A 23,369-nucleotide genomic window follows, 5' to 3' on the forward strand; every position below is an offset into this window, starting at 1 on the left:
ATCAACCAGGATGAAAAAACTTGTGATTCACATTTCTGTCGTTTCCTTTTTTTGGATGTTACTTCTGGATTCAGGGAGCCCCCTTTGAGATAAGATCAAGGACTGTGGACCAGCCTGCTCATGCCAAACAGAAAGGAATCTTGAGTTGTTGTTTAGTCCTGTTGTTTTTGAAGGATGCACATCTAGGTCACAGCGGCAGCACTTAATATGTAAACGACACCTCGCATGAGCCTGGCCAAACACGTTGAGTGTGTTACAGACGATCACCCCGTGGTCCAGGTACGCTGACGGACCATCGGAGATAACGGTCTCAACTCAGCAGCCGCCATCACCCTGTTGTTTGAGAAACCACACAGCTGGTCTGAGTCCCACAGATGGACTGAGGCAGTCAGCCTTCAGTTCCCAAGGCCGAGCCGGCCAATAGCACAGCAAATTTCCCCTGACTTGTTTCCTCCACACTCTAATATACAACCCCCTGCCCCTGGCCTGTTCTGAGAAACACCTACACAACCTGCCCTAAACCCCAGAATGCTTGCTTTCAACCTGGTGTGTGTCAGTGTGACAAAGGAGGCAATGTCTTGTTGACACCCCCAGTCCCTATAAAACACACACACATACACACACACACACATGCACGCACGCAAACACACGCACACTCACAAAACCAACATGCACACACCATCACTAGAAGCCCAATACATCTCCATCATTGATTTTCTGTTTGCCTTGTGCTGCCATCTGTCTTTTGACACAAAGGAGTTGCCTGCCACAGCACAGTAATAATGTTGTGTTTCTATGGCGATAGATTATCTCAACCCATCAAAAAGGAGGGCAAAGCATGCTATATCATACTCATGTACCTCTCCATAAACTGTCATAATCGACAAAAAGGCGGAGGTTTTAATTTGTCATTTACCTTGTGATGGTGCGGAAAGCATTTCCTTTGATCCATTAAAATCTGCTTATAAGCCTTTGTCCCCCTGGTGCAGCCTATAGTATTAAAGTACTGTACCATGTTCCTGAGTAAATAGAGGACCGAGTAAACTGAGGAAATGCATTGTTTCCTGAAAGGTAGAGCTAAAATATTAGAAATCAGGGGTCCCCGTGCAGCGTAGCGGTCTATTCCGTTGCCTACTAACACGGGGATCGCCGATTCGAATCTCCGTGTTACCTCCGGCTTGGTTGGGCGTCACAGACACAATTGGCTGTGTCTGCGGGTAGGAAGCCGGATGTGGGTGTGTGTCCTGGTCTCTGCAATAGGACCTCCACTAGTCACTCAGGGCACCTGTTTGGGGGGGAGGGGGAACTGGGGGGAATGGCATGATCCTCCCACGTGCTACGTCCCCCTGGTGAAACTCCTCACTGTCAGGTGAAGAGAAGCGGCTGGCGATTCCACATGTATCAGAGGAGGCATGTGGTAGTCTGCAGCCCTCCCCGGAATGGCAGAGGGGGTGGAGCAGTGACTGGGATGGCTCAGAAGAGTGGGGTAATCGGCTGCGTACAATTGGGGAGAAAAAAAAGGGGGGTGGAATCCAAATAAAGATTAGAAATTAGACTTCTTCCATGGAGCGTAACTAAAATACAGGTTGATTTCTTTATAAATACAAATTTTAATGCTTCAAAACACAATTAAAACACACTCTCTACTGTGACACAAGGTGTGGGTCATTTTGTCGAAAGATAAAATAAAATAAAATAAAAAGCTTGCTGTTCGACTCCTCCTGTCCACAGACTCAATGCTGCTGTTTTAGTCATGTTAGCATAAAGGCTGAGCCTTTAATGCACTAATATAAAGCTCATGCCTTGGTCCTCTCACACCTTCCAGTTATGTTGACTTCTGTAATGGAAAGTAGGACTGAACTGGCAGTGACAGAGAACATACGCAGTGCAGTTTTGCACTGAGAAGGACCAAATGCAAGTAAGTAATTTATAAAAATGAGCACAACATGTCTCTCTGAGTCTACATTTCCTGTTAGAAGCTATACAATTTCAGGTAGATGAGTCTGTTCAACAGGGTGGCAGTAATCCCTGCTGGGGACTGCCGAATGCCTGGTTTTGGAAGATGGGTAAGAGGAAAAAATGAAAAGACGGAAAGGCTGCAGATGAAGAAGATTTGCCGAATAGAAAAACTCGAGGGGAACAGACAACAAGAGAAAATGTGTACTGGAAGCCTCCCTGGGCTCCAGATAGTGGCTGCTGTACTGAAGAGGGTGAGGTTGAAAGCTTACATAAATTTATGCCATGCATTTCCAGCAGCCCAAAAAGAAAAAAAAATGAATGGATTTCTTTTCACTGGGGAATAAATAATATAAGTAGTTAGAGGGGAAAAAAATATGCTGACTCTGCTTATGTGTTGTACCCTTCCATGTTATGTAGAGTTTTTCTATTTAGGCCACAATTAAAACGGTAGACAAAAAAAACATCATTGTTGTAGTAGTGCCCCCCAAATAAAAACTAGACAGGTCGTGGGATTGAAATCTAACCTAGGCTACATTTTGCTTCCCAGCATCATAACATAAATATTAAGAAATATTATCTTTGTCTTTTGCTTCAAACAGGAAAAAAAATATCAACATTTTGTTGCAAATGTATGTCTCTTCAACACTGTTTGTGTCATGGATTTCAGTCAGTCTTTGGTTTTGGATCTGAGACAGTCAGTCCATTTACCAAGGTGCCTATTTCCAACTTGGCACACTCACTATCATTGCTGTTCAAATCTAGGCCTGTTATTTGTATGAAGTTTCCCACTTCGCAATGTGTGCCACTGATGTGACAATTTGTTTCCCGCTCAACACAGCAGGTGGCGCTGTGTTTACAGGCAATGGCTCTCTCCCAGTGTCTGCTCCTGGCTTTCCTGCTTGCCACCCTGGCAGCGTCGTACAGCACCGAGCCTGAAACCAGTCATGGCAAAAGGAGACAAGCGCAGACCTCAGCAGGTGGCAGCAATGGCCTGCAATACCCTGGGCAAGGTTTACACGGCAGGGACCGTGGAGGGCATGGGAGCCAGGGGGCCCGCGTGGCCAAAGGCAGAGCTGGGCTTCTCTCCCACAGGCCCCTGCATCCCTTGGCCAGGCCTGAAGATGATGGGATTGGCCTGGAGGGTCTGAGCCCAGTGAGACTGGAAGCGGGCCCTGGCAAGGAAAGAGATAGACTTCGCACCGGCATCAGGAACCCGTCCCAGGTCCGGGGTAACCACCCTTTGAGGACACGCCATGGGAGGGGGAATGGACATGGGAACGGACATAGGCACCATTTTGAACACAGGAGACACGGAAGTCGCCGTGACAAGAGCCGTTATGGAAAAGGTTAGTTCCCACATTTTACAAACATTTTGGAATTTTTTTCGGGATAATATTCCTCAAAAAGCACATAGGATAGAGTTTATTATATGCGTAAGCCCCAGAGAGAAGTTGTTGTCTTTTTACAGACTGTATTGTCTAAGGTGTGTACGACTCAAACTTCTTATCGGTTTCTATTGTTTCATGATACTGTCAGGCAACTTTCTTATGCCAACGTTTTTTGAGGGCATCCAGTTGCCTCCTGATTGAGCTGGAAGTGAATTACACCCCATCCTGTTACTCAAAGGGAAACACACTGGTCATACATCATCAATATTGGCACAACACAGCCCCTCTCCTCTCCTCCCCCACCTCTCTCTTTGTCTAGGGTTTCATATGGAGCCGGAGCTGAGCTCTGTGCTGAAGGACAGGGATCTGCTCGATGAACTTCCCTTCTCCTCCTCCTCCTCCTCTGCCACCTCCCCCTCGCTCAGCATGACCCCGCCTAGTGAACCCCCCTCCCCCATTGCCGCCAATGTTGGCTCCAGCCCCTCCTCGGTTACCACGGTGATGAACGAGCATCCCCCGACGCCGCCCCCAGCTTCCACCAAACCCCAGGTATCCCTAACGAAGCCCGAATGCTTCTTAAAGGCTGCCTCTGTTGTGGCTCAGTGTGATTCCAGTCCGCCTGGGAAATAAAGGGAAAATGGGGCCCATCACAGCCTTTTTATGTAACCTCCAAGCTTATGGCTCATCTTAGAAAATTACACTTCTTTTAGGGTGAACCTGAAATCGGTAGGTTTTTTTTTAAACACCATTCAGCAGACCCAGTCTAAATTGCTTCTGGTCATAGGATTATATGATAGATATCATAATGCAATAACAGCATAATAGTTATAAGATCAATGCCTCTGGGGGTCACAATTGTGTGTCTGGGTTGAGTAGCTTGTGCGCCATAACTGCCTCCTACTCTCTTTATTACATATGCTGACTAAATGAAAACATGTATTGGATATGTTGCACCTTCCTATGTGCAAGATGTCAGACACATGCATTGGGAGATCAGCAGTGTGACAGGAACAATACTTGCCATCTGTCAGTTTCTCCCAGCATGATACATCTACAATCTGCACACACGTGAAAACGCACATACACCACATACTAACAACTCACAACACAACACGACACATCACAACTCGTATGCTGACATGAAATTTTATTATGATGTACAGGCTCTGGCAACAAATTTCCTCTCGGTGGACGATAAAGAATCTATCAATCTAACATGATACAACAGGACATGACATGATACAACATAACATAACGTAACTAATTCTAACCTAACACAAATGAGCTAAACCTATTATTGACTGCTGGAGATTTGAGAAGACTAGGACGACAAATACTGTGCAGAAAATTAGAACAACAAAAAACCACGACATTGCTGCTGAACTGGACAGTGCCGGAGGGAGTAATGGCCTCCGAAATAGATTTTAGATCAGGGGCCCCTTCAGCTCCCCAAAATAGCCTGTAAAAGTAAAAATCTTTAGAATTAGGTAGCTCTCACAGGCAGCGGGTTCACTGTCACACTGTCTAGAATGGGACTTCCACAAATAGACGCATGCGTGCACACGTACACACACACACACACACACACACACACACACACACACACACACATACACACACGTGTACATGTGTGCAGTGATTACTGGTACACAGAGTCGATTACAAACCATTACCTTTTTTTACTGTCTGCAAAAATTAGAAACTAGACTGCCTGGGCTTGTAATGGAGACCTTTGTGTTTTGAACCATATGGATCCTTGATGACCCAGGATTGACCCGTTGTTGCAACTGTGTCACCTCTAATCTGCATCCATCTCAGCTCCACTATTGTCATTGTAAAGAAAAAAAAAGTTGACGTCTCACTCCCCTTTTCAGTCCAAAGAAAAGCTGAAACATAAACCACACCAATATTTACATGAAATTTACATTTTACAGCATTTAGCCAGCAGTCTTATCCAGCATGTTCACTATGAGCCATGGTGGATCTGTGTGGCTTCCCTGTCCTGCTGGTGTTAGATGTCTGTCAGACTGCTTGGTATGCTGTTTATAAGCTGCCTTGAAGGCCGGGGAACCCAGGAGACGTCTTTATTCAGGGAGCCCTCAGATATTGGCCCACAGCAGAAGAAAATGATCGCCTCGCCTGGACCCAGGTCCATTGATGGGGACACGGTGTATGGGTACTTAATTAATGTTCGATCGCTTGTTGAAGGCTAAATGAGCAGTCCAGCCCTACTATCCCATTGCAATTAATCTAATTGAGGTTTCCATATACTTCCTAAGGGTGAGAGGAAACGAGTATGGATCGATGTGCACGAGGAGGCTGGCGCAGGTCCTTATTTTTGATAGATGATTCCCAGAAACCAAATTTTCACCTGCTATCCCCAAGGGACCTCTCACGGGTCTGCCGATGTAATTATGCTCTCCGTCATTGTAATTTTGTTAGCTCTTTTTGAGGGAATTGCAAGTTGTAAAGCATTTTTTGGATGGATTTTATTGCTTGAAGTTAGGCTGAGCAATTCACGAAGGAGTTGTGTTTTATGGCAGACCCAATGAGTTGTCATCAAGAGAACGAACATTAAAGCATTATTTTATTTGCATGGTACAACGTGTGTTCTCAATGACATGAATTTCCCAGGGACTCTATTGAAGCTAGACCGAAACTTTTTTTTTCTCCAAAAAAAAACAAAAAACAAAAAACCCTCAGGTCAGATCACCTAAAATTACACAGAAAAAAAAAGTTAACACCTGAAATATATATGGCTAAGAACACACAAAATAATGTTACCCGGATGTGTCACAAAGTTCAGCCTTTTGGATAATCACGGGGAAGTTGAATCAGTTCACCTGGACACAACGTTTATTGACAGAAATGTTTCATCACTCATCTAAGTGACCTCTTCAGTCTCAACTGGCTGCAGGTATCCCCACCCTTATAAGCAATATAGTTGTATAACGACCGAAACCAACGATGGGTTTCATATGCAAATTACCGTGAGCATTCGTTAGAGTTTCAATGGCAATGTGTACTATTCACAGAGGATTGGGGAATAGTTGCAATCACAGCTGGGCAGCACAGTGGCGCAGTGGTTAGCGCGGTCGCCTCACAACAAGAAGGTTCTGGGTTCGAGCCCCGGGGTAGTCCAGCCTTGGGGGTCATCCCTGGTCATCCTCTGTGTGGAGATTGCATGTTCTCCCTGTGTCTGTGTGGGTTTCCTCCGGGTACTCCGGTTTCCTCCCACAGTCTAAAGACATGTTGGTCAGGTGAATCAGCCATACTAAATTGTCCCTGTGTGTATGTGCGCGCACGCGTGTGTGTGTTGGCCCTGTGATGCCTGTCCAGGGTATCTCCCCACCTGCTGCCCAATGACTGCTGGGATAGGCTCCAGCATTCCTGCAACCCTGAGAGCAGGATAAGCAGTGTGGATAATGGCTGGATGGATGGATGCAATCAGAGTATTGTAAGATGGCGACAGATGTACTCTTAGCCCCCCCCCCCCTTAACATAGATGGCCTCTTTGACTCCCCGTTCAAACCAGCATTCCTCCCTATCGAGGATGTGCACATCCTCATCCTTGAATGAGTGGCCACTGACCTGTAGATGGGTGTAGACTGTGGAGTCTGCACTATTCCCCAATCCTCTATGAATATTACACATGGCCATTATAACTCTAGTTAATGGTCATGGCAATTTGCATATGAAACCGATATTTTTTTTTGGTCGTTATGCCACTGTATTATTCATAAGGGTGGGGATACCTGCAGTCAGTTGAGACTGAAGAGGTCAATTAGATGAGTGATGAAACGTTTCTCTCAATAAATGTTGTGTCCAGATGAACTGATTCAACTTTCTGTGATGTTCTTACCTGCATTATTGAGCATGCATCAAGACACATTGATGTGAGTTTTAGGAAGTGCAAATGTCAGATTCAAGTGGATTATTTCATGTAAAGCAATCCCCAAAACTTCATGTGCACTGGTGCATCAGTTTGGGACTTTTGTTCACCAGCTTGCAAGTTCAGGCAGAAACTACTATTATTTTATGTAAAAAGATTTATTTTGGGGCATCCGGGTGGCGGTGTATTCCGTTGCCTACCAACATGGAGATCACCGGTTCGAATCCTCATGTTACCTCCGGCTTGGTCGGGCGTCCCTACAGACACAATTGGTCATGTCTGTGGGTGGGAAGCCGGATGTGGGTAAGTGTCCTGGTTGCTGCACTAGCGCTTCCTCTGGCCAGTCAGGGCGCCTGTTCAGGGGAACTGGGGGGACTAGCGTGACCTTCCCTTGCACTACGTCCCCCTGGTGAAACTCCTCACTGTCAGGTGAAAAGAAGCAGCTGACGACTCCACATGTATCGGAGGAGGCATGTGGTAGTCTGCAGCCCTCCCTGGATCGGCAGAGGGGGTGGAGCAGCGACCAGGACAGCTCAGAAGAGTGGGGTAATTTGGCCGGATACAATTGGGGAGAAAAAGCGGGGGGGGGGGGGGTTCATTTTTCATCTATCAAGTATAATATGCCTTGTGTGCGCTTTATGTGTCTGTATGTATGTTAAGTATGTATCAGTGGGGGCTACTGCTCAAAATAATGGTGAAGTCAATTGACCATCTGTAAAACCCTGCTGTATGTGTGGTGTCTGTATTAATCAACAGAGAATTACTGTTCGTCATCATCACAAGACTTAAATGTGCTTTATTAAAAACACAGAGTATGTACTGGGCACTCTGTGAATTGGCTCACATCCTAGCTACGGTCAGCTCTTTTTCATTAGTTGTTGATACCCATCTTTAAATTCTTCTCACAAATGTCCTCGGGTACGCATGAACAGAATACGGTGAAGATTATCATGGAAACAGAAGCCAGACAACAACCCAGCCGGTATTGTTCACACAAACACACCTCAGGATCTCAGTTGAATTCATGCGTGTCCTTGCTGTCCTATTTGGCTAATTCAGATACTTGGAGAGCACGACTGTTTAAAAATGGAAGGTGACGTTCATATTTGCCAGCTCATAATGGAGCTGGCTAAAAGTGTGCAGACCCCCATCTACTTTCAGTGTTCATGTAAAGGTACTCGCTGATGTGAGGTCAGGTGTACTACAGTGATGAGGCCTTTTCCCTTTTCCAGAAGTCTGGCCGAGGAAAGGGGCAGGGCGAGATTATGCCAACTTTGGACATGACACTGTTTGACTGGACCGACTATGAGGATATGAAACCTGTGGACTCCTGGCCATCTTCCAGGAAGAAAGGTCAGCTTTCAGCCACAATCGTTCACTCATTTAACACAGTCCTAATCTTGTCTGAGTTTCGATGAGGTTGTGTCATTTTCAAAACTGGGTTTCCACATGCAAACCTAATCACAGTAAAAATACATAAATCACAGAAGTTTAAAAGTAAAAATAAATATCTGCACCGATGGCTTTTAGACCATGAAATCAATTGTGTTGACTTGCATCTAGTTGCCACTATCTCGAGAACAACTTTATTTCTATACCCACCATTTACTTGACATGCCTTTACTCCCTGTGTTTACATGATATCTAAAACCATACTCGGTCAATTAGTCACATCCGAAATTGTACTGTTTAATCACACATGGCAGTAACAGGGAAACTGATATTTGTTACAAAAGACAATACATTAAGCAACAGAAAAATTTAGGCAATCATCGGAAGTATTTAAGACTGAACTGAAGGGCGTCCGGGTAGTGTAGCGGTCTATTCCGTTGCCTACCAACACAGGGATCCCAGTTCGAATCCTCGTGTTGCCTCTGGCTTGGTCAGGCATCCCCCCACAAACACAATTTGGCCATGTCTGCGGGTGGGAAGCTGTTTGTGTAAATAATCACAATGGAGACCGCAGCATATGTACAAAGCATGACTGCTTTATTGTAGTCACATGACTATGACGTAACACCCCAATCCCTATTTCCTGCTGTGGTGTACCATTCACACACAATGCTTGGGGAGGGGGTTAGACCAACAGTCCCATCTAACATCTCCCTTTTTATAGTTAACATTAACCCTTATATAACTGATTGCCTGAGTATCTCCAATGTAAGGGTAACCACCTATAAACTGAGTTTAAGTCTCTCAATAAACCATATTTTTCAGATTCAGAACTTCTTTCCCTCCTTTCAACTTTTCTAACTTTAAAAAAACTCATAACCCAGAATCCAGTCCTTTCTATACGTTCAGTCTGTTTCGCACTTTCACTAACCTGCCACTAGCTGTCCTGTAGTGCACTGTGAGTGGTGAGCTGCCTATGGGCTGGTACAGGTCAGTTTGCCTGGCTGGGCTGAGTTCTTGGTCGCTTGTGTCACTGTCCACAGTGTCGGCGTCCTTATCCTTGCCCATTGTGGTTTGGGCCGGACTACTGTGCTGCTTGCTGTGTTGCTCAGGATGGTGTCTGAGAGCCTCCCTCTCCGCTGGTCTCAGGTCCACCCATTTGCGCCGGTAGTGTGTCCCCTCTACATCCACCAGGTATGATCTGGGGCCCTCCTGTTGAAGGCACACTCCTTTCCTCCACCTGCCTGTCCTGTCTCCAGGTAGAGGCTTCATTCTGATGTCTTGGCCAATAGACAGCTTGGGCAGCTCTATGGCTGACTTGTCGTACCAGAATTTGGCTATTTGGTGTTTAACCTGCAGCCTTTCAGGGACTCCTATGATAACGCTTGGCTCCAAAAGTGTGTCAGAGACTGGGAGAGGAGTCTTCAGTCTCTGAGCCATTAGTCTTTGTGCTGGATTGCTGTGCATGCCCTCTGTGGGTGTGTTTCTCCATTGTAGAATGGCAATCCATGGGTCATTACCTGCACTGGCAGCTTTCTTGCATAGTTTTTTTTTTTTTACCATCTTCACAGCCGACTCCGCTTTCCCATTAGACTTTGGGTGGCTGGGTGATGACGTAACATGTTCAAAATCCCATTCCTTTGCAAACTTCCTGAATGTTTCACAGCCAAACTGGGATCCACAGTCTGTTATCACCCGGTCAGGCTGCCCATGCCGTGCAAATTGGACTTTGCACCTCAGTACTGTGGTTTCTGCCGACAGATCTGGCAGCAGCTCTATTTCCCAGAAATCTGAGTAATGGTCTACCATGAGCAGAAAGTCTTTGCCTGCTTGTCTGAACAGGTCCATGCTAAGGATCTGCCATGGCCGTGTGGGAAGTGCATGTGACATCATTGTTTCTCACTGTTGTTCATGTGAGTATAGATTACATGCTGAGCACTGGCTCACATAGTCCTTAATCTCACCTTGCATGTTGGGCCAGTACAGTGTGTCTCTGGCCTGTCTGTAGCATGCTTCACCTCTTACATGACTGGCGTGGATGCGTTTCAGCATTTCTGCACGCAGTGATTTTGGAACTATCACTCGTTGACTTTTGAAAAATACTCCATCTTGTGCACTGATCTCGTTCTGGATTGACCAGTATTCTCTGATTGCTAGGGGAGTTTCCTCTCGGTGGTCCAGCCACCCCTGCAGCACTAACACTTTCAGTATCTCCTCCGTATGCTTCCTGATCTGAATCAGGTGCTGGCTGGTGACATTTAGGTTACCAGCTTGATTTATCTGTTCAGTGTCCTCTTGTGCCCTCTCTAGGTTGCAAACTGCATGGTGTGTGTATGCTGTGTCTGTTTTCTTTGATGCTGCTGTGGCTCTGCTCAATGTGTCGCTGATGTGCATGTCAGGGCCTGGCTTGTGCACTACCTTGAGGGTGTAGTTCTGAAGTGTGAGCAGCATGCTCTGGAGCTGCTTGGGTGTGCTGAGGAGGGGCTTGTTAAAGATCAAGAAAAGTGGATTGTGGTCTGTTTCTGCTGTAATCTCCCTGATCCCATAAAGCTACTAGTGAAAGCGCTGGCATGCGAACACAATGCTCAGGCGCTCTTTTTCGATCTGCGCATAATTTTGTTCTGTTGGTGTTAATGCTGAGGATGAAAACACAAGTGGTTGACCTTCCTGTAGTAGAGAACAGCCAAGTCCTTTCTGACTTGCATCACTCTGTATGGTTACTGGCTTGGTCACATCATAATACCTCAGGATCAGGGCTGCTGTGACCAGTTTCTTGATTTCCTCAGCTGCTGCTTTGTGCTTGGGTAGCCAGTCCCATGTCACGTCCTTGTCTAGTAGTCTCCGTAGCAGCTCACATATCTCAGAAAGGCGTGGCATGAACTTTGCGAGGGAGGTTACAAATCCTATAAACCGTTGCACTGCCTTGGTGTCTGTGAGGTGGGGCATTTCTTGGATTGCCCTGATTTTTTCTGGGTCTGCCCTGAGTCCCACTGCTGACAGAATGTGCCCATGAAACCTGACCTCTTTGACCTTGAACTGTAGCTTCTTTAGACTCAGTCTCAGTTTGACCTTTCTGCACCTCTCCATGAGTGCTATTATCTTTGTGTCGTGATCCTGTATGGCGTCCTCATCTGTCTCCCCACAGCCAGCCATTAGTATGTCGTCTGCGATGGGTTCCACACCACTGAGCCCTGCCAGTAAGTAGTTGACACTTTTTTCGCTGGTATACTTCAGGGGCCACGGATACATCAACAAATGGCAGCTTCAACCAGTGCTTCCTGCCCCAAGGTGTCCAGAATGTGGTCATGTAACTGCTGTCCTCATCTAGTTTACATTGCAGGAAGGCATCATGTGCATCGACAAGGGTGAAAATACGAGCCTTGAGCAATTTATATAGCACATCCTCAAGGGTTAGCATTACATAATGAGACCTCTTCAAAGCTTGATTGAGTGTCTTGGGCTCAATGCAGATCCTCAGTTTCTCTGGCTGTCCATCACCATGTTACTAATCCACTCGGTGGGCTCGGACACTGGGGCTAAGCTAACTAACAGTGCAAAATCCACGTATAAGGAGTCACTAATAAATTTTGAAACATCTTTCCATAGAGTCCTAGAATGTTGACAATGCCAAAAAAGATAGGGCACAGTTTCTAGATGAGCTGAGCAAAAAGAACCATTTATATTTATATTGGCCTTAAATTTCTTGAGAAGATGCTTTGCAGGGTAACATTTATGTAAAATTTTAAAGGAAACCTCTCGTATCTTATTAGTAATAAAGTATTTGTGAGTCAATGACAACACTTTTGACCAAGGAATATTCTTAGCAAAGTTGCTCCAATAAGTAGTGACATAAGGCTTCATGACAACCTCACTCTTAAACAAAGAGCGAATTGCTTTGTTATTATTCCTGCAGGATGGTGAGAAACACATTTTCCCACAAGGAGAATCAGCGGGATTAACCAAAGGAACATCTTCTTGAACTAAACCCTTGCACAAAATTATAGAACCATTACGAATAGCCCCCATTATCAGAGCAAATTCCTTAATTGTGACAGGAAAATTGAAATGAGAGATGAATTCATTGTAGTTCATAAGCTGGCCTTTCGGGGTAATCAGTTGACTCACCAAAAAGATGTTTCTATCAAACCAATTCTTCAGAAATATACTCCTATTTTTATATAAGATATCCCCATTATTCCAGATATAATAATGTTGTGGTGAGAAATTGTTCATGTAAATCAATTTCCATGCCAATAAAGCCTGTTTGTGAAAATTTGATAGTTTAACTGGTATTTTATTAGTTCTACATGGAAGAGTCATTTAAAAAAAAATGCTTTAACCAGTTAATCTTAAACACGTTTGTCAAGGTAGATAAGTCCAAAAAGTCAAGACCACCATTTTTGCAAGAATTGATAACGACAGATTTTCTGATGTAATATATACGATTTTTCCACCAAAAAAAAAAAGCAACTGGTCAATTTTTTTGGCAGTTTTGTTATCACGGAAAAGAGAGCATGCAACATAAACAAGCCTACAAATACCTTCGGCTTTTAATAGGACACGTCCCTTCAAGGACAGATATCTTTTTAACCAGCGACCGGACTAAAATTAACAGTGCATCTGTGTTGTTGATCCTTGGTTACAAGAATGCCTAAATAATTAACCCTTTCCTTGACAGGTATATCATCAATAGAGGTTATGTCACAGCTTTTTAAAGCAAATAACTCACATTTGTTTAAATTCAGACATAGACCTGAAGCTTTTGAAAATACATCAATAATTTTGATTGTAGGCTTTACCTGCAGAGCATTTTTCAAGAACAAAGGTGTATCATCTGCCAGTTGGTTTAATAAAATATTTCTACCTGCAATAGAGGCACCTTCTAAGTTACTTGATTTTATATAGTGACAAAAGTCTTGTGCAACAATACAGAAGAGGTAAACAGAGACCGGACAGCCTTTCCGTATGCCTCTTTCTAGACAGAATCTTTGAGTAGTACCATCACTTAGTAATTTCACAGAGCTGTTACCATTTGCATAGAGGGTTTTCATTGCATTAAAAAAGTATGTTCCAAATCCAAAATTTTCAAGACAATAAAAAAATGAAGGGGTGATCAACTGTGTCAAAGGCTTTGTAAAAGTCAAGAAAAAGTATAAAATTGTCGTCAGTAATCAGTTCAGAATAATCACTAAGATCAAAAACCGGTCTTATGTTATTGGAAATATGTCTGTTACTCATAAATCCAGATTGATTTCCATCTATAATTGAGTCCAGAACACTTTTAAATCTCGTGGCAAACACAATAGCAAACAGTTTATAATCATTATTGAGTAAACTAATGGGCTGTCAATTATAAGCAAATCTTTTTTTGGTTTAGGTATTAGACAAATTACACCCTGTGTCATGCTGGTAGGAAATGTAGATTTCAAAAGGAATGGTGCTAGCAACTCAGAAAAAAAGCTTGTAAAATTCAGAGCTGATTCCATCATTCCCTGGTGACTTATTTTTTTAGATGATTTATGGCATCTATTACTTCTTCAATAGTAATTGGAGAATCATAAATTAACTTATGCTCCTGGCTAATTGAATTTACACCATCCAAATATTTAGAAAATGTTGACATAACATCCCCATTGAGGTATGTTTCTTATTATCAGTAACCGTTCCTGCAATATTCAACTGCAGGACAGAATTATACTTGGCTTGTGATTTTTCTAAATTAAAGAAATATGCAGACATCTGCTCGCCTTGCTCTAGCCATTTCTGCCTAGATCTTACAAAAGCTCCCTCTGCTTGCATTTTGTACTGTCATCTAGTTTGCTTTGTAACTCAGCTTATTTTAATCTCTCCTCTTCAGATAAATTTTCTGGTGGGACATTAGACAGGGATGTGATTTCTGAAATAACCTCTTCTTCTGAGATTTGCCTGGATTTAGCTAGCAGGCTGCCATAATTCCTCAAGTATTTACAAATTTCAAATTTAAGGAGCTCCCAATTAGTTCCAAAAATTCCTTCTCTTTGAGCTTTGTTCCAGTAGAGAGTAATAAGATTTTCCAGCTCTTGTTTTACACTGCTGTGATTTAATAGGGAACTGTTCATTTTCCAGTAGGAGAAATTCTTTAACCCATATTCACCAGGGAAAAAAATTAATACTAATGGTTAGAGAAAAAATTAATACTAATGGTTACAACTCTGTGATCTGTTTATGGTGTCTTTGAAATATTGACTGTAATGCTGCCTTTATTTAAAGTTTTAGAGACAAGCCAGAAGTCTATACGTGACCGTCTGGTGCAGTCTTTATTGCTCCAGGTGTACATCCTACTATTCTGAAATTTATCCCTCCATATATCAGTTAAGTCAAACCTGCTCATAAGTAGCTTTAAAGTAGAATTGGAGTCTGAGAGACGACCTGGAGGCCATCTATCACTAACCTCATTCATAACGACATTGAAGTCACCCCCTATTAGTAAGCAAGCATCAGGAAATTAAATACCCAATAAGCCAGTTTACCTTCCAAAGAATCAAGTAGCTGATCATTACCTGCTTTAGAATTGAAACCATAGATATTGACAACAATCAAAATTATGTTATTAACCTCGACAACTGACCATAAGTGTTAAAGTTGGAATGCAAAATGTCTCCTCCAAAATTGTTTTCTTAAGCAAGATACCCCCGCAGAATGCTCTGGTCCATTAGTCCATGGGCCAGAGCCCAAAATTTCCTATTTCGGTACACTCAAGGTGGCAAAACTTACTTATAATTTCTGAAAGGATCCATGTCTGTAGATGATATTTTGGTATGATAACCATTCCTGAGTGGCAGCTGTATCACAGTTATCAGCTCATGAAGTTAACCACCCCCTAAAGTAAATTGCATTTTAGACGCTGGTGCATATCCTGGTTTAGCCTCATGGTCAGGACATTTTTCAATGTTCTATAATATTGTCTTTGGTATCATTTTAAAGGGGACCTTCTTAGCTTTCATTCAAGCCCTGTTGTGGATATTTCTCACAAATATAGAGGTCACTTGAGCTCTTCAACCCGTCAATAACACACATCTTTCTGCAATGTTCGCCTAAACTATATACTTTCTTTTAGCCCTGTGGCATCTAGGAATATCAGGGACACAAAACACAAAAACTGGAATACTCACAGGACTGTAAAGATTCAGGAAATGTATAATATACCCATACTATTTCATTGTGTGAGGTGATTGTGAACCTTAAATTAGAAGGCCATTATTACTAAGAAACTAACTAGACCAAAGCCAGTTCGTCCATGGGTCAGACCAGATATCGATATCACCCAAGGTGACACAACTTCACTGGTGCCATTTTATTTGGTACACTAACAGAAGTAAAATAATACATGATAACCTTTCCAAATGAGCAGCTATTTCATTTTTCTTTCAGGAAACCTGTTTCTGTGCCTCTCACGATTGTGTATTTGCCCAGATTTTTACAAATATAGCATTTCAACACCCCTGGTACTGATTAGCCTAGCTTAAACTCTGGGACAGTTCTTAGTTGGCCAACAACCAAGGATAACCAGTACTGTGTACTTCCATTCATTGTGCTAAGCTAGGCTAACGTGCAGCCAGATAGCTTTCTACTAAACACATATAGAGGAAACTGGTATCTATCTTCTTGTCTCACTCTGGAGAAGATTGTAAGCTAATTTCCCATAATGTTAGCGTGTTCTTTTAATGTATATGTTGATATGATTAGTTAAAGTGGCTACGAGGAACTTTCATCTTGTGTTGATTTTAGCGGCCTCATGTGGACAAAATACAGCTGTTGCATAGCAACTAGGTAATGTATCTATTTGTGGCTATGTAAGATAAATAATGGTAATATGACGCTGGTGAAGCAAAGTAAACTTTGTTTTAGTAGTGTTCATACACCTAAGTTACATGTATTTGTTTGTATGTGGCAGGTGAAAACTGACTGAATATGGCCACTGGTGAACAAGCAAGTTTTTACCCAATACCAAAGCGCCCACGGGTGGAGTGCATTATCCACTGTTCTGATGATACAGATAAGCTGGTTTCACTACAGAGTGTCGACTCATGGAGAACTCTGCTCAGGGCAGCTCAGATACGAAATCATGCACCAGTTTTGAAACTGGCAAAAGGCATTCCTGAGGGACAGATTCCAGCAATCTACTACCACAGAAAGTGTCGCAGTATCTTCACTATGAAGCAAATTCTTGATGGTCTCCTTGCAAAAGAAAAGAAAAGAAAAGTTGTGTCTCTGCTGAAGAGAAACAATCTAAGAGAGTAGCTCGACATGCTCCAAGTACATCTAGGACTTATGATGCAGAGTGCATATTTTGTCAGAAAAACAGCAAATATTCCAAGAGACAGAATACGAGAGAAGTACTGGTGCAGTGTCGAGAACTGCGAGCTGATGCAAAGATCAGGAGTGCAGCCACAAAGAAAAGGGACAGCAGAATCCTTGCCATTGTGAGTAGAGACCTTGTAGCAGCTGAAGGGCACTACCACAGGTCATGCTATAGACTTTACACCAAAGAAGAGGTTTCCAAAGGAGAGGTTGCCAGCAATGAAGATGATGATGCTGCAGCCCAGTATGAAGCTGCTGTGAATAAGGCATACAATGAGCTGTTCCTCTTCATCAGGATGGAGCTTTTTGGCAATCCTCAAGTGATGACAATGACTGATCTCTCTTCTAGACTGGTAGCTTCAATGAACTCCCAAGGCATTGCCCAAGTCAAGGAATCAACCAAGAAGCACATAAGGCGAAACCTGGAGAGTGAGTTTGCTGGAGCCTTGCAGATATTCCCTGATGAGAAAGGAAAATTCCTCCTCTATCCCGATAACTTGTCCATGAGGGAACTTGCCAAAGAAAATCAGTCTCTCAAAAGGGAGCTGCAGACCCTGAAAAGTGTCAGTGCACAAGATGTTATAGCCAAAGCAGCCATCAAATTGAGAGCAGACATTAAAAGTCAAGATGTTCCTCAAACCTGGCCGCCTGAAGTCAAACCAGAAGCAGAATATCCTACCATTCCAGAGTCGCTCATTATCTTCCTGTACTCTCTACTCACAGGCTCAAATGATCCTGATCATGCATCCCAGAGAGTGCAGTGCCTTCTGCAGTCATTTGGCCATGACATAGTATATGCAGTGACATGTGGAAATACCAAGCCTTCCAAGCACATTGTTCTGCCATTCAGTGTCAAATCGTTGACAGGAAATGTAGAGTTGATAAACATCCTCAACCGACTTGGTCACAGTGTGTCCTATTCACAGATGGAAGAGATCAACACTGCCCTGTGTCTCCAGAAACTCTCATCATCAGGGAGTGGCATTGCCCTTCCAGCTAACATCCATCCTGGCATATTCACAACTTTAGCCTGGGACAATATCGACCGTCTTGAAGAAACTGTCAGTGGTGAGGGAACATCTCACAGAGTCAATGGGATTGCTGTGCAAGCAAAGCCAGTCAACCCACTTCCTGTCCAACCCATGCCCACTGTTCCCAAAACAAAGTAGAGAAGCATTGATGGACCCCCACCAATGTTACCAACTTACAATGCTGGACAACGGGTAGGGCCACCACAAAGCAAAAAGTCAGATGCCGATACTGCAGCCAATACTAAGCTTGCCAGAGAGAAAAACCTTCTTTGGGTCCTAGCATGCATGTCACAACAAGAAGAACAGTCAGTCAGCAGCTGGACAGGCTTCAACATCCTGACTCGAGGAGAGATGACGGTCATCCCCGACAATATAGGCTATCTGCCTACCATCAATGCTCCAGCGACACAAATGTCTACTGTCAACGAGGTGCTTAACCAGTCACTGAGCATCATGCAGTGCTTAGGCCTGAGGAAGATTGTCTGTGTCTTTGACCAAGCCCTGTATGCGAAGGCTGTCGAGATCACATGGAAACACCATGACAAGTTCCATGATATCATCGTTAGGCTTGGGGTATTCCACACCATCTGCACACTGCTGGCAATAATAGGAAAGCGTTTCCAAGATGCTGGACTCAAAGACCTCTGCATTGAGTCTGGCATGATTGCAGAAGGCTCAATTGCTGGTGTTATGGATGGCCGCAAGTACAACAGGGCAGTGCGACTACACAAGCTCCTGTATGAGGCTCTCATGCGACTGACCTTGAATGGTATCCTGTCCTGGTTGGAAGAAACTCACAGAAATGACATGGTTCACCTGAATGAGACACTGAAGGCCATTGACAGCATTGGGAAAGAAGTCTCACAACATGCTTTGAAGGAGGTCCTCGAGAACAGCTCTTGTACACGCATCATGGATCTATTTGAAGTCTACCGTGAGTTCCTTAGAGGTGGAAACGGCAGCCTCTCGAACTTCTGGATGTGCTATTTGGACATGGTTGAAATCTTGTTGGGGCTCAGCCGAGCATCCAGAGAGGGAGACTGGATGCTACACTTGGCTAGCATTCGAGCAATGATCCCATGGTGCTTTGCTTATGACAGGATGAATTATGCACGCTACCTCCCCTACTACTACGCCCAGATGTCTGAGCTGCCCATCACACACCCAGATGTGTACACAGAATTCATGGAAGGAGGCTTCTCAGTCCAACTGGGCTCCACCAATCCCTTTGGCCGAATCCCTGTTGACCAAGCTATAGAAGAAACGGTGAACAAAGACACCCAAACAGCTGGAGGGACAAAGGGATTCAGCTTGAAGCCAGGAGCTGTGACCAAATATTATCTCACAGCTGAGTATAGAAGCATGTACCTCAGACAGCTGAGAGACTTGACAGGTCAAGGCAGGTGCAAATGGTCTCATCCAGATCTACAGAGTCCAAGGATCAAGAGAGATGAAGCAGATGTCCAGTCTCTCATGGACCTTATGGAGAATAACTGGCTCAATCCTATGTCCCCTGATGAGATTGATTTGGTTAGCCTCTCCACTGGCAACATGGCTCCACCTGATGTGACCATAGATCTCTTGAGAGCTCTTGAGAAAGGAGAAGAGGCCTACCAAGCATTCCAGCAAACAAGGTTAGATGCAGACCCACCACCAGTGAAATTCCACGACAAGATGACCAAGCAAAGTCTGAAAACATTCTCCAATGTCAGCACAAAACAAGCTCATGGAAAGAAAGCACAGGATGTGGTTCTGAAGGCAGATAGAAACCTTTTCAGTCACATGATCCTGGTGGCTGAAAGCAGGAAGGTGAATCTGAAGGATGTCCTTGCCTACCCATTGGGCCCACTACCATGGGCACTGGCAAATGCTGATGGGTCCTTACGAAAAACAAACAAGGCTGCACTTGCCAGAGAGCTTGAAAAGAATGTATCTCCTGCAGAAGACATCCCAATCCCATCTACTTCCATCATTGATGGGATGAGCCTGGTCCAAAAAATGAATGGCAACAACAAAACCTTTGCACAGGTGGCAGAGTCAGCCTTGACCCAGGTCCTCCATGAGGGAGCACAGAGTGGGAGGATTGATGTTGTTTTTGATGTCTATCACCAGACTTCGATCAAAGATGCTGAACGACTGAACCGGGGTGGAGACATCACTCTCCAGTACAAGAATCTTGCAGGGGGACACCACGTCCAGCAGTGGAGAACATTTCTGTGCAGTTCCTCCAACAAGACCAGTCTCATCAAGTTTCTGGTGGAAGAGTGGAAACTCCCACGATACAGAGCTATGCTGCATGGCAAGGTGTTGTACATGACCTGTGAGGAAACCTGCTACAAGTTGACAGAAGATGGGTGTGAGGAAGCAGCAGAACTGCACTCCACACATGAAGAAGCTGACACCCGTCTGCTCCTGCATGCATTGCATGCAGCAAATGCGGGCTCAAAGTCAGTTATCATCACAGCTGAGGACACTGATGTCATGGTGCTTTGTCTTGGCTTCCAGAAGGACATCACCTGTCCCATCTACCAGAAGTGTGGGACTCAGAACCGCACACGGTTTGTCGACATCACCAAACTGGCAAGTTCACTTGGAGACAGCATCTGTGACAGCCTAATTGGCTTACATGCCTTCACAGGCTGCGACACTGTCAGTGCATTCGCTGGTCGAGGGAAGCTGAATGCCCTGAAGATAGTAAGAAAGCACACTTCCTGCCAAGAGACTTTTAGTCAACTGGGACAGACATGGAATGTGAGTGATGAGCTGTTCCAGAAAATTGAGCAGTTCACCTGTCGGATGTATGTTGCTAATAGCAGCACTGCTGAGGTGAACAAACTGCGTTACCAGCTCTTCTGCACCAAAAGGGGAGAGGTTGAGTCCAGCCAGCTGCCACCATGTAGAGACTGTCTCTTTATGCATGTTCAACGAGCCAACTATCAGGCAGCAATATGGAAGTGCTGTCTGCAGGCTAACCCTGTGGTGCCAAGCCCTACTGAGTATGGATGGACAGACGATGAAGGCAAGCTGGCCATTTACTGGATGCGCTCCCCACCTGCACCAGATGTGGTCTTGGAAATGCTAACATGCAAGTGTGTGCATTCATGCAAAATGCCAAGCTGCATGTGCCTGTCAAATGGACTTCCATGCACAGACATGTGCAGGTTACAGACCTGCAGTAACCAAAAACAGCAAGATGGTCCAGAACTGGACTTTGAACTTGGGGAGTCAGATGATGAGAGAAACGAGCAGTTTGATGAATGACAGTGTGATGATTCTGATGGTATTACTGTGGTAGTAGTCTATTGATGCACAGGATGTTGATTCTGGACTTGGTTACCCAGAGCTTGATAACAATAATGTAACCATATTCACATATACCCATTACCCTACCCATTACCATTACATATACCCACTAATGATATGGGATTACATGTATCATTGACTAAGTATATGTAAATGTCAATGTTGTTTAAAATATTAAAATAGTTCATTACCTCACTATGGTATTTCTTTTTATCATGTATTTTGATTGTGTATTTAAACAAATGTATAGAGACCAGTTTGTGACCTAACTGGCTTTGGTCTAGTTCTCATTTAAGGCTCACAATCACCTCACACAATGAAATAGTATGGGTATATTATACATTTCCTGAATCTTTACAGTCCTGTGAGTATTCCAGTTTTTGTGTTTTGTGTCCCTGATATTCCTAGATGCCACAGGGCTAAAAGAAAGTATATAGTTTAGGCGAAAATTGCAGAAAGATGTGTGTTATTGACGGGTTGAAGAGCTCAAGTGACCTCTATATTTGTGAGAAATATCCACAACAGGGCTTGAATGAAAGCTAAGAAGGTCCCCTTTAAAATGATACCAAAGACAATATTATAGAACATTGAAAAATGTCCTGACCATGAGGCTAAACCAGGATATGCACCAGCGTCTAAAATGCAATTTAGTTTAGCGGGTGGTTAACTTCATGAGCTGATAACTGTGATACAGCTGCCACTCAGGAATGGTTATCATACCAAAATATCATCTACAGACATGGATCCTTTCAAAAATTATAAGTAAGTTTTGCCACCTTGAGTGTACCGAAATATCGTCTGGCCCATGGACTACATGGGACAGCCAAATGTCATTTCCCCATTGTGACCTCCAAAAATTACAATCTTTGGCAAGTGAGTGCGCTTCTTGAAAAAAGACAAAATCAGTTTTTAGCTATCTGGCAAATAAAAACAAGGCCTTACGTTTTACATCGTTTCTTAACCTCCTGGCATTTAAAGAGAGAATAGAAATAGACATGAAAAAAACTACAAAAAAAACTATATAAAAAGGGAACAAAAGTTGATTATAACCTTTTCTGTGTAGATGTAGAAAAGGCTTAAACCCTTGGAAAACAGGTCTGTAGCTAACACAGCACCTCAGTAGTTCAAATTACATGAAAAATACCTCTTTGAAAATAATGTATAAGCCAAGTTATACTCTTAATGTGGGTAAGGTAATTCGATCTTCCGCAATAAAATGCTCCTTGTTGCAACAACATACAAGTAAATTCATATAACAAAGTAGTAAACTGTCAACATTAACTAAAATGAATCTGACTGGAGCAATTTTCCCTCCATATTTGTAAAGTGAGAGAGTCGATCACCTTATTAGGAGGAATCTTCACAGGAGGAAGAAACTGAATCTCACACGCAGTCCATCAGCTAGGATGATCTCGCCTTCTCCGTCAATGAAAGCTCTGGCCCCAACGAAGAACGCCGTCTTCTCCGCTGCACGAGCCCTCTGCACTTCAGGCCACAGCCTCTGCCTCCTCTCTCGGTCCCCCTTGGAGAAATCCTCATTGAACCACGACCTTTAAAGAAGGACGAGTTCTTCGCCGCCTTTCACACTGCATCCCCGCAGACACGCGAGACAAACTGGAGAATGATACCTCTGGGTCAGGTATCATCAGTGGACTGTCGCTTCTTCCCAAGGCGATGAACAATGTCAATGGCATCCACAAGCTTATCTTTCATGCAGGGCAAGACAACCTGGCAAATCTTTAATACTGCAAGGCGAACGTTTTCTTGGGCAGATTCAGGAACTCCCATTAGCCTTAAGTTCCTCCTTCTCAAGCAGGATTCTAGGTCATCCACTCTTTTGCATAAACCTGACAGTCTGCTCCACCACATCAACACGCTGCTCAAGTTTAGGTATCTTCATGGTGACAGCAATCACACTATCTACCATTTTCAGGTCGGAGATTTTGCCCTCAACCATGTCGGATCTGTTGTTGATAAGCTTCGTTAAGTTGGCAAGTTGAGAGTGGATATTTACTGACCGGGGACGAGTTGACAGATCGTATGCTTTTTTCTTCACCGCCGGAG

The 23,369-nt window shown here is 43.9% G+C and overlaps 1 protein-coding gene across 2 annotated transcripts in view; it reads left to right on the forward strand.

Annotated features, from left to right (window-relative positions):
- The window catches only part of draxina (dorsal inhibitory axon guidance protein a), a 35,787-nt gene that overhangs the window by 6,419 nt on the left and 5,999 nt on the right, over positions 1-23,369 (forward strand). Inside the window, exons 2-4 of one of the 2 annotated variants that reach the window (XM_056274815.1) lie at positions 2,798-3,305; positions 3,667-3,896; positions 8,472-8,592. In XM_056274815.1, coding sequence (XP_056130790.1) covers positions 2,822-3,305; positions 3,667-3,896; positions 8,472-8,592 — 835 coding nt within the window. In that variant the 5' untranslated portion in view covers positions 2,798-2,821. The remainder of the gene's footprint in view (positions 1-2,797; positions 3,306-3,666; positions 3,897-8,471; positions 8,593-23,369) is intronic. The other variant, XM_056274816.1, reaches the window with a different exon arrangement.

Source organism: Lampris incognitus, chromosome 2 (genome assembly GCF_029633865.1).
Source record: "Lampris incognitus isolate fLamInc1 chromosome 2, fLamInc1.hap2, whole genome shotgun sequence".
NCBI classification, from domain to species: domain Eukaryota; kingdom Metazoa; phylum Chordata; class Actinopteri; order Lampriformes; family Lampridae; genus Lampris; species Lampris incognitus.